The 15214-nt window shown below is 36.0% G+C and overlaps 1 protein-coding gene across 1 annotated transcript; it reads left to right on the top strand.

Annotated features, from left to right (window-relative positions):
* The first annotated feature begins 368 nt into the window (after positions 1–368).
* LOC132044953 (protein LOL2-like) lies at positions 369–14563 on the top strand. The gene is made up of 7 exons (XM_059435490.1): positions 369–685; positions 1680–1793; positions 8880–8990; positions 12242–12354; positions 13774–13854; positions 13948–14019; positions 14148–14563. Exons 2-7 carry the CDS (start codon positions 1682–1684, stop codon positions 14184–14186), a joined length of 528 nt encoding a protein of 175 aa, XP_059291473.1. The 5' UTR covers positions 369–685; positions 1680–1681; the 3' UTR covers positions 14187–14563.
* The last annotated feature ends 651 nt before the right edge of the window (positions 14564–15214 follow it).

The following is a 15214-nucleotide window of genomic DNA, read 5'->3' as shown; positions in this document are numbered from 1 at the left end:
AAGTGTCGATAGTGACTCGTTTCATCTCTCGCTCATAGATAACCAACCTTGTGCTGACATTCCCAACACAATGCTTAATTCCACCTTTTTATTTGAAAATAAAATTTATCTATTATATAACTAAATCCATAACATAAACTTTAGAAAAGAGAAAAATATTATGACATTAGAAAAGTAAATATAAAAGAGAGAGACGGATGTAGATAAAAAAAATAGAGGATAAAATAATATGAGGAAGAAAACATTACTGTTGAAATTGGAGGAGGAATTTGATTTTTATGGCTAAATTGCTTATCTATTTATGAAATTTTTTTGTTTAAAAATCAATAATTTGTAAAATAATGAAACAAGTGGGGCGACCCAGGTCGGGTCTGGAAAGTTCTTTGGTTGGACAAAGGAAAAGAAAAGAACTTTCCAAATGAAAGCCCAAAAAAGTCAAAAAAACATCTTTTCAATGAATATTTAAAGCGTAGAAGAAGATGTTAGTCACAATAATAAAACAAAGAAGAAAGAAACAGAATACACAAATTCCGATAAGATTACCAAATCTATAAATTCCCATTCCTCGAATTTTTTAATTCACAATTTTCCAGAAAATTGGGAGATTCCCCTTATCGCCAATTCTGCTGTTGTGTGGATATATCACCGAATTTGTTTGGCCCTTCTTCTTCTTCTTCCTAGACTGGTAAGAATTGCTTTTCTTCAATTTATGGATATGAAAACTGGGGTATATTTGATATATAAATAAGCTTAATAGACTGTTTGGTTGATGAAATGTGGTTATTTGCTTGGTGTTTGAGAATCTTAGCATGATGAATTTATGGATTGCAATTCTTTGAAGCCCAAAGTATTGAAGAAATGTTGAGGACAGTGCTTGATATTTTTGGGCCTAGATTGAAGAAAAGTAGTTAAAAGTTACATATTAAGATTAGTTAGGATGCTGAGAGAGACGTTTGGGCATACCAGGAGAGATAAGATAAGGAATGACGATATCGGAGATGGTCTGGACATGTGAAAAGTAGAGCAGGGGTAGAGGTAGGTCGAAGAAGTATTGAGAGGAGGTAATTAGACAGCACATGACGCATCTTCAGCTTATCGACGACATGACCTTAGATAGGAGACTATGGAGATCGCGGATTAGGGTAGAAGGTTAGTAGTTAGTTGAGCGTTGTCTCGCTTTTCTGCAGGATAGGCTTGGCTGTAGTTTCGAGCATCGTATCTATCGTATGTGTTTCTACCTTCGTACCAGTAGTATTAACACTATTCTCGTAGTTTCTTGTTCTTCGATTTTTATTACCACCTGGGTTTCTTGTGCTTCGGTTATCGCATTATTTCGCTATTGTTACTGTTTTTATTTTCTGAATGCTATGTATTGCTTTCCTTATTTGTTGTCATGTTTCCTCCATTTTGGTATTTCTTTTTTCAAACTGCTTTGATATGCGTTACTTGAGCCGAGGGTCTATCCAAAACAACTTCTATCTCCACGAGGTAGGGGTAAGAATTGCGTACACTCTATCCTCCCCAGACCCCACTTGGATCACACTGGGTATGTTGTTGTATATTTTGATCAGTTCAGCCGATGAATTTTGTTTGATTTGTGTAATTTGGCAACTCAGATTCAAACATCAGTTTTATACGGTAGGATTGGTATGAATATTTGGTTTTGATTTGGAGTGCAGCTATGCAGAGTCAATTGGTGTGCAGTGGGTGTAGGACAATTCTTCTTTATCCCAGAGGTGCTACTAATGTCTGCTGTGCAGTGTGCAATGCCCTCACCCCTGTCCCACCTCCTGGTATCTCTCCTTTCTGCTCTATTATATTATCCATGCTTTCTCATAACAACACACAACACAAGTTTATTTGACACTTGGGCTGATCCTGTGCCTTCTCTTTTGATAGTATTTCAATTTCTACTTCGTTTGGTGATGATAGTTGGTGCTAGCCATTGATGAAAAAAGAACAAAGAGTAATATCTCAAAACTATAAGTTCATCTTTTGGAATTTGGTGGTGGAATTCCCTCAAGAAAATATCATATGAGCTGACATGCACGACTGCGCATGGATGAAGTTGGTGATGGAATTCCCTCCTGTCTCCTCCCCTTTCCCAACAAGGAAAAAAAAAAAAGGGAAAAGAAAACAGTGTGTTTGGAGTCCAAGCTAATGTTAGTCAAATATATTAAAGGACTTGGACGTAAATTTATTATATTTTTCTAGGAGGAATAAAAAACATGTGGATTTTATTACTACTTGTAACTAGTCCTTATAAGGATTTGTTTTAGATACAATAGGTCAAGCCTCTAGGTGAAATTGATAAGTGATCAGCTGTAGACAGTTCACAGGGAATGTTGGTGATATATGTATTAGCATGTGCTGTTTAGTGATCAACTAAAATCTTGCATTTGTAAGATAGGGAAGTCCCGAAGTGCGAGAGCTAACTTTCTTCATAAATACTAGCCAGAAAACAAGAAATCTAATATGCTAAGAAATTTTTTAGTAAGAAAGATGTTCAAACATAAAGAGAAGCGCATAAGCTAAAGAATGGGGCTTGACCTCTTAGTTAAACACTTATTTCCCAAGAGGAAAAGGGTAATGGAGCTGAAAAATGCCTCTTTTCTCTTCTTGAGTTCTACATCAAGCAAGTGGGAGAAGAAGAATATGAACTTAGGTAGGAAAGCTTCAATAGATTTACATCTGCACCACTTGGCTACTCTTTCCTTCAGGCTAAGGCCCTCCTCAGGCAGTGGCGTACGCAGGAATTTTTGTAAGCGGTGTCGACATTTAAAAAAATAAACAAAGAAATAAATGATATATAAAAGTATTTAATTTCTAATATTTCACCTAGGTTGAATCCTAGTCGGGCTGGTTTTGTTTTCTCTAACTATATAGGAAATTGCAGGTTCGAACCCGGCTAGGCGCTAGCAACCTTTATTTTTTAAGTACAATTAATATAAAAAAAAAAAAACTGAAAATAGGCCAGATTAATGCACTTGCTGAGGCTCGAACACGGGTAGATCACTGAACAATCCAGGCACTAAACCAGCGGACCAACACATTCCATTTGTGTAAGCATTGTCATTTATTTTATTTGTACATGTATTACGGCTTTTCAAATTATATATATATATATTTACAAAAAAATTTCGACAAAGGGGTGTCGATGACACCCCTGGGCATAGGGTGGGTCCGCCCCTGTCCTCAGGGTTCTAATGTGAATGTCACTCCCCAGGTAAGGAGGAATATGACACGCACCGATGCCGTTAACTTGCACGGAGAAGACCACATAGACCTGTCTATCTATTTCAATGCATAACATGAACATTTGGAAAATTTATGACAAACATATGGCTTAGTAACCTCATCATAGCGGAAATCAAAGTTAGGTTACATAGCCAAAACATAACATAGAACTGGATCATCATCATGAACATGAGAAAGCAGAATAATGAATCCCATTAGACCTCCCACAAAAAGTATCATTGAACCTTTGTGAATATACATGGGCATATGACACGGGATATGTCACGGTTCAACAAAAGAAGAAGGATCTAAACTAGTTCCTGCGGATGATAGAGGTGGGCTTATCAAAATAGAAAACTAAAGTAGACGATACCTAGCTCGTAAATATTTCGGACTCCGCCCCATAAGGTTGAAACGATACTTTAAAACCTGGGTAAAGCATAAATAGCAAAATAATGTAAAACATTTCATAAGATTCATTTATTGAAAGCAATAAAAATTTGAAAATTGTACTACAAAATTTTAATATAACTAAACATAACATTTCTTTAACTGGGAATCCCTATAGACACTGACATAGCATACTACGCCATGTGTACACCCAATCGACAAGGCCGTCTTGCCATAATGTCGTATGGTGTCGATGATAAGAGCTAGCACAAAAAAATCCCTCGTTTCGGAATGGTATGAGTAGCCGCCGTTTAAAAATGGATCTAACTAGTATCCTACACCAGTACGTATAGTTTCTAGATAAATGCTTCCACCTTAGGGAATGAATATCCTCTCAATTTCTAAGGTTATCCTGAGACCGTGTAACTTGAACATGTAACCATCTTTAGGTCCGTTAAACTTTCAAATTTTGGCATATTTAGCCCATGACTCATTTAAGACTACTTATAATATAAAACTTCAATTTTAATATTTGAACTTGAAAACAAATCACATTTTTTTAAATCAAGTAAAGCATGAGCCTTTAACATAAACATGTTCATCATATTCAAAAGGAAATCACAAACCTTGTAGAAATATGTCATAAGTCCTATCTTCAATCTCACGAATCAAAAAAAAGAAAGTGCCATCTTCAATCTTAAGATTAAATCTAGCCAACATAAGGTACAAATATGTACATAACATACACAATTCATTCAAAACATGGTAAGATGGATCGCTCACGCATACTAACATGTCAAGCATTTTTTATGAATTTGGAAGTCATGCATTTTTTATAAAATGCCTTGAAGGGAGGTACATCTCAACTTACCTCGTCTATGCTCTTCAATATAATCCAAAAGACGTCCAAGCATCCAACAAAACTTAATCTGCATTGACCGGTTCACTTCCAATAACCAACGGAATACAAAATACCCATTTATGGTTCATGGATTCCTTATTCTTCCATTAATCTGTTAGTTCATATTTAATGATCTACCACATGATAATTCCTAATCATTGGGGTCAATAGGATACTTATTCAATTAAATTCCCTAGCTCCAGTTTGCTATCTATTATTTTCTCCTCTGGATAATACCTTTTCAAGAATACTCATTTCTAGAGTTCACTTAATCCATAATTCTAATAATGTTTTCAACTCTTGATACCTTCATGATATCATCTTTTCATCATGAAGGAAAAGGCAAGAAATTACCTCTTGAAGAAACCCTAGAAAATTTTCAAGTTATTTTAATAATCTTGTGAAACTCGAGGATTCTTGAGTTTTTGGTGAATTTTATAATCCATGGTAGTGTTACATCTTGTAATAAATAGAGATCTATCATAAATGACTATTGATGGCTTACTGAGCGTTGTGCTTTCAAAAAGCTGGGAAGCAGCAGGAGAAAGTGCAAGGCATGGAATGTTGTTCCCATGGTATTGATGTGGATGGGGAGAGAGAGAAATATGAGGGCTTCGGAAGGTCTATTTTGAGTAGCTGCTGGCTCAATGATGGATTATGACCTTATAATAAAGTTTTGATGATTGGACAAATAATGTACCCAATGACAATCAAGGGAGACGTAACGAAGGATTTATTGAATAACCAGATATACAAACAGATCTCCAAAGGATTTAGTGATGCAGTCATATCAACTAAGAAACTGCTCAAAGGAACTGATCCGTACTATAGAGACTGAAAAGCTATTTCGTGCTGACGTTAGAGAAGACGGAATATTGACTGATTTCTATTCGATGAAGAGTTGGATTTCAAGTTATGGTAATATTTCCATAAAGTACCATAAGTTGATCAACATGGAATTAGCTTTGAAGTTGAAGACTTGGCCGACACGCATACATAGAAAGAAGGAAGATCCAGTGAAACGAGATTTGATATTCGGGTACTATTAATGAAACAAAAACTTGGTTGGATTCAGTTATTAAAGAGCGCCAACTACTTCTATATAAGCACAGCACGATCAAGCTTTGGAGCTTAACCACAACCACAGATCACAACATTCCAATGAGACACTAAAAGTGAGTGTAGTCAACACTTTGTCTTAGAAAGCCAACTTCCAGATGATGAAGAGCCTGAGCTTATCAAGAAATTATCATCAAGTTCTTTAGTTTGTCATAGTTAGGTTCTAATGTGGTTCCATCTATCTACCTTTTCAAGTATTGTGTAATAGGTGTTCGTTGGTTAAATTGTTGTCATAGGCTGACTGCTCAAGGAACAGGTCCTTAGGTTAAGTGTAACCTTTACAAGGTTCCAGATTTAATAGAGAGATTCAGGTAAATCTTATAAGAGATCGGTCGTGGTTTTTGACTCCCTTGAGCAAGGAGTTTTCCAAGTGAAAATTCTTGTGCTGATTTTATATTATGATGCATTACCTTCTTACGCAAACTGCTCTAAGAACCAGATTCTTTGGGTGCATAGGAGTAGCCTGATCCTAACAGGGTAGAATTGAGTTTTTGGCAGTTGAGGAGTAGTCTCCTATCCCTTATTTATTTTTGGTGCATCTATGTAGTTCTGGGTTGCAAAGAGGATTGGGCGTCATTTGTAGAAAATTATGTCTTTTTGTAGGTTCTTTATTTTTTGGTATACTTCTTTTATCCGGCCGACTTTGGCCTTGTGATTAATGAAAATATTTACCTAATAAAAAAAAGGCTTACCGGGCATTAATGCCGGAGCTATTCCTCTTCAAAACGTTCGATCCTATCCCTTCTCACCAAAGTCCTGTTTGGCGAGACTTCTTTTCGCAAAGACCAGCTTCTCGTCACTTCCTCGCCTTGCAAGGATCCAATTTTAGCCGAGCCTAGCTTCTTGCCATAAGCTCGTCATTAGCCTCTCATTACTGTTTGTCAAAGTTTTTGGCTCCTGAATTTTCTTTCTCAAAATTTCCTCCTCACCTGACATGGAAAAGCCGAGGGCCCTTGGACTCTTTCTGTTTTCGCTAAGCAAGCTAACAGGGAGGCCTTCCCTTGGCCCTAGAAACCCTCCTCGCCTGGTGAGCACGTGGCCAGGATAGTCCTGGGCTACTATTCCCTTCGTTGTGGTTTGCCCTTTCCGTTTCATTCATGATACTACTTCTCAATTTATCCAAACATCTGCCAAGCCTCGCTACATATGAGATATATAATCCCCAACACTCCAATATCACTCCGGAGCTATGTTTACACTTTCAAATATATTTTTTAACACAACATTAGGGTCGTAATTAACCCGGATTAAATGTTAAAAATACACATGGCTTTACAATGAAGAAGGTACCAACATTTTGTGCCAATCAAAGCTTATTGACTTAATTGAATGGAATTTAGCGGATTAGATTTAGTGTCTTTAGAGAATTTAAATAAATATTTTTAGTAACCGAGAAATCTCCTGGTCCAATGTCAGGTGGTCCACAGGTTAAGTGCTTTGGGGAGTATGAGTCGGTCCTCTACAGGCTCTGACTTAAATAATTCTTTCTTTGTCAGTGACGCAAAGACAGCAACTTGTATGTCTTGTGCTGCAGTAACTCTGTTATGAGAATGAAATGACCCAAGAGCTTGACTCAAGCTGAAGACTCCTTATGAGTTGCATCAAAAGCGGCATTGAGCAGCTGAAGATTGATTGAAAATGCAGGCCCAAAGCTTTTTAGCCTATTCCATTTGGACATGTTTCAAAGCTTCAGCCATTTCCTATTGAATGTTCTCTTCCTTTTCATTTGCATCAACTATCAAATCATCATCATGCCACAAAGTCAAGAAGATTACTAGCATCCACCATTTAATAGTACAAGCAAACAACATGAAGTCCACCAACACGTTACGACGTATTGCTTCATCTTGCTTTTTTAGCTTCCATCCATTAAATAAAAACTAAAAATGACGTAGGTGGGGTTGAAAGGTAGTTTCATTAGCCTCTAATTGCGGACAAGTTGAATCTCATAGGTGCACATCTGTGAAATGATCCCAAAATTGAAAATTATTAAACCTGGGGTTTTATTTGGTTTTGGTTGGCTAGGCGAATTTAACCATGGGTTTGGTCTGATTTATATTAAGGTAGACATTGCAGTTCCAATTGTTTGGCAATTCTTTTAGAGACCTAGTTAGCAAGAACAACTGGGATCTATAGGATTTGAGGGTAAGTAATAGTTCGTTTTTCCCCTTTTTATATCTTATCCTTTGTTTGTCCAGCAAATGCATTTTCCATTACTTTCTTTCCATTAATTCTATGAGGGAGCATGTTTTCTCTTGGCTCAATTTGGAGATAGGGAAAGTAGTTCAGAAATGTCTTTCTTGAGAGAAATGAAGCAAGAAAGAAAAATAATTTTATTGCACGTTTTCTAAAACCAAGGTTGAGAAGAAAGTGGTTGTTTAACTTTTTCTTTATAAGATATCTTTTCCAAGACTTATTTTTGACAAGTACTTCCCTGTAATAAAGTTGGAGTGGGATTAAAATACGACAACATACCTAGGGAAATCCCACAAAGTGGGGTTTGGGGAGGGTAGAGTGTAGGCAGACCTTACCCCTACCTTGGGAGGGTAGAGAGGCTGTTTCCGATAGACCCTCGGCACAAGAACAAGCAATTCAAAACAGGATGAGAATGAGATGACAAATAAACCATGGAAACAAAGTAATATAATAGTGGGGTCTGTGATTAAAACCATGGAGTGGGATTAAAATCTTTTTAAATTTTACGGCGGGGCCGTGACATCAGGGCTAGTTTGAGCACACCTCAATTTAATCTATCAGGCTGTTATAAGCCTATAACCGACAAGCACATCTGCCAGATGATCTTACTTACTAAGGTTGGAGATAGACTCACAACAACTGTTGTAGCTAGAATTTGGACCAAGATTCTCCAGGTTGTTGCTCATATATCTCAAACACTTGAGCCATCCTTGGGGACTGGAATAGGAGAAAATTCTCTCTAACCAATGAGCTTTTCTTCTTTTTTTTCATTAATCAAGCAATTCCTTACAGTACCATTGGATGGGTAACAGGCGTTGTCTTTGAGCACTATCTTTACTTCTGAAAAATTATTGCATCCCTTCCCACAAATCCCGAAAAGAGAAAAAAAACTGATTTGACTATCACGGTGAGGAACTATGTATCATCTGATTGCCAACAGTCGCAGATGACACAGCTTTGCTGCTGTTCGCTGCACTCTGTATGCCTTCAGCTTTTCCATTTTTCTGATGTTGCTTAAATTCTGCCCTTTATGCAGGAATGGAAATGGCTCAACTAATATGTGGAGGCTGTCGCACCTTATTGATGCATCCACGTGGGGCAACTAGTGTGAGATGCGCCTGTTGTCATACGGTGAACCTTGTGCCGGGTACAAATTTTTGACCTTTTCCTTTAGATATTAAGGATTCACAGTCTGATTAACAATTCTTTTTGATAAGGTAAGTAATTTTGTGCATTTAGTATCCAGAGCATATTTTGTGCATTTAGTATCCAGAGCATACTTGCGAAGTACAGCAAAAAGGTATTAGCTGCCATTTTATAAGAATTAAAAAATAATGGGGAGAGTCTCTGTGTCCTGTCTCCATTAGCTTCGAAACATCTCTGTGTCCTGTCTCCATTATGTCAGTTGGATATAATCGGGATGGTATACCATATATTCTTACTTCCTTTTCATGTCTTCATTTTTTCCAACATATGTTTTTTTTGTTTGTTATACCAACATATGTTTTTTCTCCTACAAAGTATAGTAGTGTCGCTTGGTTTAAGGGATTAGGAAAAATATCTCAGCATATAATCTCACGTAAAATAGTACGGTGTTTGGTTGGAGGGGTTAAGAAAATAATCCCAACATAACTAATGCAACGTAATTCACGCACAACCAATGCTATGTATAGTTGACAATATTAAATAATATCTGCCTTAAGTTATGCAGGAATCCACTGATAAAAAAAGTTATGCAGGAATCTTTGTTTTTTTTACACGGGATAGAATGTGGAAAAAATATGTATTAGCAATACAAGAGTAAATATATTTAAAGACCGACATGCCCTTAAATAAGTTATCCCTGCATAACATTCCATGTATATTGTTCACTTTATAAGAATTACTACATTATTATTCACTGCATAACAATCCTTTCATTTTTGTTCACCGCATAACAATCACTTTGTTATTATTGACCGAATAAACACTGCATGCGTTATAATCCCCACATAATTAGTATGTGAATAAGATGAGCCTTTCTTTTCTGGTACAAGAACCAAACGATCCTAAGTATATTAGCTTATTGATAACTAGTTAAGTGGGTATACCAAATGATTTAAAATTTATTTCATATATTAGATACTTAGTTTATTGGAAACTAGCTAATTTGGTACATTTCATAAATGAAACTTATATTTGATACTGATAAAGATAAAAACATACAATGGGAGCAAATGAAATATTGACTTCCCAGTATTCTGGGATATGCTTAGTACACTTTATGTGGGGGCTTATTTTACTTGAAGTCCACAGTCCTTCATCTTCTCCCCAATTAGATGTTACTACAGGTTTATAGGCTGTATTTGTCTCTACCAAATCTTTATAAGCATTTTCCAACAAGTTGATGTTTGCCAAAGTTTCTAAAATTAAACTCCTTTCTTTCACCAGTTCCTCTCCTTGTTCTATTGCTTTTATTTGTGGGTATTTGCATATTTTCACTTTACAACTACAACAACAGTAATTATACTTTAGTCCCAAACAAGTTGCGGTCGGCTGTGTGAATTGTTACCACATATAAATTCATCTCAAGTCAATATTATTCAAAATGAATGTAATAATAATAAAAGTAAAGTAAAAAAGTAATAGAAGTTCATTATGTTTTCTAGCGATGTATAAATATTTGAAAGGCTAAACAACCCCTAGAAAAACATAGGATGTAAAGTAAAAGTGCTAACATGACTAGAACATATTCTCATCTATTAGGTATCACCTATATAGATCTTTTCTTATATTGTGCACTATCTTTCGCTAAGTTTGCATGGATCCCAAGAGACTATAGATCCTTCGAGACAACTTTCTTCCAAGTGATTTTAGGTCTACCTCGTCACATTTAACATCTTTACTTACTACAGTTTCGTGCATCTGGCGGTCGACATAAGACATGACCAAACTATTTCAAGAGACCTTTTATTTTATCCTCGATGTATGCTACTTGGAACTTTTCGTGAATCTGGTCATTTATGATCTTGTCTATACTTGTTTGACCGAACCTCCATCTTTACATCCACATTTCTTCGACAACTCATTTTGTGGATGTGTTGGACTTCAGCTGCCCAACATCACTCCTATATAACAGTGTTGGTCTACATATTTTCTCTTTACATAAAAAAGTTAAAAATAATAGGAAATGAAGATCTATAAGATGTACATGTTTCCCGAAAACAATTATAGGATATCAAATTTATTAGTATAAAGAACTACTAAATAAAAAAACGAAACAAGTTTAATGTGCATAATATGGTACAAGTAATCTAGACAACATAATGCTATATGTTTTAGGAAATGTGTATTACTATAAATATGTGTTCTTATGTATGCAATCAATGAGTAGATGTTCCAACGCTACACTGTATATGCTAATTTCTTTTGAATTCACATAAAATATACAAAAAGAGATAGCTAGCGCACTAAGCGCCCACTAGGGTCTGAGAAGCATTAGACAATATTGGGTCTATTGTACGCAGGCTTGTCTTGCTTTTCTGCAAAAGGCTATTTTTACGGCTTGGCTGACCTCTTGGTGTCGCGTCAAAAACTCTTACCATAGCACTTAGTCTCCCCTTCAATTACTGGGTAGGCACATTTATGTATGCATTGCAAAAGAAATATATGAAGAAATACCATAAAGTAACTAACAGAAAAATGGTGGTCTTATGTTTTCGTCACCAGCTTTTGTAATGCTATGAATATGTTAAATTTCTATAACCTAATATATACATGAATGTTGAATGCAATGCTTTTTAAATAATGAAATTAAATATGCACAAATAGAAGTTGCAAAGAAATGTTTCTTTTTTGGATGACGGTGGTGTCTAGCCTAGCTTGTGTGCATCTCGACTATCCTGGCTTAGTCATTCTAAGGAAAAAATCACTTAGTAATTTTGCCTCTGCAAGGATTTTAACCTGAGACCTAATGTTTGCCTTTGACTTCATTAACATTAGGTCACAACCTTGGGTGCAAAACAAAATAAACGGTTTTTCCTTTTGTGTGGAGGTATGAGGGGGTTGTTGCTTTAATAACAACCATAACCAGAGCAAATTTTTTTTTTTTTTTTTTTTTTTTTTTTTTGTATCATCAGTTGTATTAATCGTTATGTGACGAACCTTTTTTTTTCCTTTGGGATTAATTTGTGAAGAATTGTTACTAAGATGTAAATAGTGATCTCTGTTGAACTGATAGGTACTAGCACTTAAAAGTTTGCAAATGTTATCATTTACTAGAATAACAGGATTTAGCCGAGCTAAATTAGTTGAGTCGTTTCTGTTCGAGATTTTGTCTCAGCATCTTCATTTTCTTATTTGTCTTCGTTTTGGTTTTATGCACTTCCGTGCAAATTGTAATTTTCTCTTGATCTTCAGGTCCTAACCAATTTGCTCATGTCAACTGTGGAAACTGTCATACTATGCTGATGTATCCGTGCGGAGCTCCATCAGTTAAATGCGCCATATGCCATTATATCACACACGTTAATGTGAGAATGATAGTCCTTTTTTTAAATTCTTTGTTGAAATGTTTTTTGATGGCTTAATGTTTCTGTATGTATGTTTTAGTGTGCCTGTGGGAGAAAAGGGAGAAAGAATAAGAAAGAGAATAGAGAGAAATACAGAAGCGAGATAGAAAGAGTGGCAGAGGGAATCAGAAGGAAGAAACGAGGAAGTAGAAAGAGAATAAGATACAATTTATATCCTAATCAAACTATCACGTGTTTTTGAAGTATCTCCCAAAAAGTAATATAGGTCATATTTACATATGAAAAGCTGGGGACAAGTCAGGAAATTTTTTAAATTTATCTCTAGGACTCTAACCGAAAGATAAGAATAAAATCAAATTAGGCAAGTGATAATAAAAGGGATAAAATCTAAGGCATAATCTATCTAAAAGATAAATATGAAATAAATGTAAAATTACTCAGAAATCTATAAGTACAATAGCTAATTTTTTTTTTTTCAATATAAAATCTTTTACCATAAGGATATTCCAATATAAAATCTCCCACCAGGAGGGAGAAAATTCGGCTTTGGCAAGTAGATTTCTTGGTGCAACTCAAAAAGTCCGGATGTATTGCCACCCATCACTAATCAAGTAGCATCTTGTGGTGGTTGATCCTTCAAGAAACAACGTACCTGTGCGAACTATCCGTTTATAATAGACCGGATTCCCATTTGTATTAGGGCTTACAAAACTTCAACATTGTCTCCAACTTTCAGAAGTTAAAAATAAAATTGAGTGATCAGGCTTCCTTATCATGAACGCCTGCTTGAAGAGAAAAGAGAGCCAGTTGAAAGGTATAAAATATTATCTAAAAGATCCAAGCATAGTTTAGTTGGTACCCGGGCCAGCTTGCGCGCACCTAGACTAATTTCACGGGAAACTTGCTAGCTCCTATAGGTATCGGGTAACTGTGTCCAGTATGGCTTGGACAGATGGAAGAAATCACCTAGTGATTTTTTTCTCCTTTGCTGGGTTTGAACCCGAGACCTCATGATTGACATCTTTTGAGACATATTGAGGTATTACATAAAGAAAGGTGGGAAGTGGTTTCACTGTCAAAATGTGGTCTTTATCGAAGTTATGTTGGAAAGTAAAAGTTGAATCATGTTTGCTCTTTGAGACCCATAATTTGGAGGCACTCTTACCAGTTACTGCAAAACCAGAGAAATTATACATCTGTTGATTGATTTTCTATTTCTCTTGGCATAAGTTCAGAGTTCATGTCACAGACTCACAGAAGACTAGTTCTGTAAATGCATTACTCGTCTAATTCTCCTTGCTATTCTCAGCTGTGTTGGAAACCCGTTTGGTTTCAATTACTAATCATCACGCAGGCTATTACCTTTCACATCCTTATGATTCATTTTCAGTTTTAATGTGTCCATGTATCTCCATGCAGGCCGGAGATGGAAGAGTCCCAGTTCCGGTGCACACCTCTATTAATGGTGCTACATCCTCTGCAGGACCCTCTTCTTCAACCGTGAGTTCTTAATCTGCTGCGTCTTGCTAACCATTGCAGCTTGCGATTTGGCCAACCAGGATTCACTTCTGAAACATTGTTTATCTGTTTTAGGCTACAGCCCGTTCACAGAATCAAACCGTGGTCGTTCAGAACCCTATGTCTTTAGATGAAAGTGGCAAGTTGGTGCGTCTCTTTAATTTTAAACTCTGTTTCTTTATGTATTTTAATGTATTTTACTGTTCACATCTGATTCATTTTTCCTTGTGCTTCGTTGGAGGTAAGTACATCTGACACAATTTTTCATTTGCTAGGTGAGCAATGTTGTTGTTGGTGTGACAACGACGACCTAGGGTTATCTGTGAAATGCAATAGACGAAGGGTTAAGATTCCTATGTCTGTGAAATGCACCTAGTTGAAGGGAGTAAGGTTTTTATTTGCTTCCATTGGATCGATGAGTATAAATGTGGTGCTATATAGATATGGTAATATTTAGTCCTAGTATCAAAGCATTTCTAGATTGAAGAACTGTACCAAAAGTCGGACCATTTGTGGTAACAAAGCCGAAGTGATTGAAGATTTAGGGTTCAGTAATCTGTGATTTTTCTGGGGTCGGTAAATGTTGTCAAATTAGATTCTGTGGTGTGAATACGCCCGATGATCCAAGTACAGAATGTTGATATGTACCATTTGACCTGATGTTAATAAAAGTAATCAACTTGGTGTATGAGATCATGATGTTACTGCTCTTAGGACAGCTTTCGAAAATAAAATGCCTTGGAGGTATGGGTAACTCTATCTATCAAGACTTGGACAGTTGGAAAGAAAACATCTAGTTTTTCTTTTTTTACCTCTACTTTGATTCAACCCTCTGTCTGATATGGTTTTTCTTTCAGCTTCCTTGATTGATGTGTCTCCCTTCATCTCTCACTTATTTTTTGGCAAGTTCTCCCAGCAAGTCCTTTATCTGCATAATTGAGGTTTGCGCAAATAAATTTTGTGTTTTGGAAGTTATATGCCATTTATTCAATAGAGTAAATAAACTATTTATAAAATGAAATTACAATACGAACAATATTCCCACAAAAGTCCTCAAAAAACACAATATAGCATTTGAGGACTTTTCTGGAATATGATCTTTTCCTTAATTGAATTGACCATATAAGACTCACATTCATCATTTTTAGAAATTTAAACTTTTGATGGAAGGGTAATATTTATGTGATTTTTTAAAATTATGTCCTCATTGATAGTATTTACTGTAAGCACTTCACACAATCATCCAAAAATCTCCTGCATGCTAATTTGTCCTCAAGGACCGCACTGAATATTAATCAACTTAATATGTTATTTGTTCCTTTTAATACTCTTTACAGCTTTA

The sequence above is a fragment of the Lycium ferocissimum genome, unplaced genomic scaffold (genome assembly GCF_029784015.1).
Source record: "Lycium ferocissimum isolate CSIRO_LF1 unplaced genomic scaffold, AGI_CSIRO_Lferr_CH_V1 ctg5631, whole genome shotgun sequence".
NCBI lineage: Eukaryota > Viridiplantae > Streptophyta > Magnoliopsida > Solanales > Solanaceae > Lycium > Lycium ferocissimum.
This window is presented reverse-complemented; position numbering and strand designations above follow the sequence as displayed.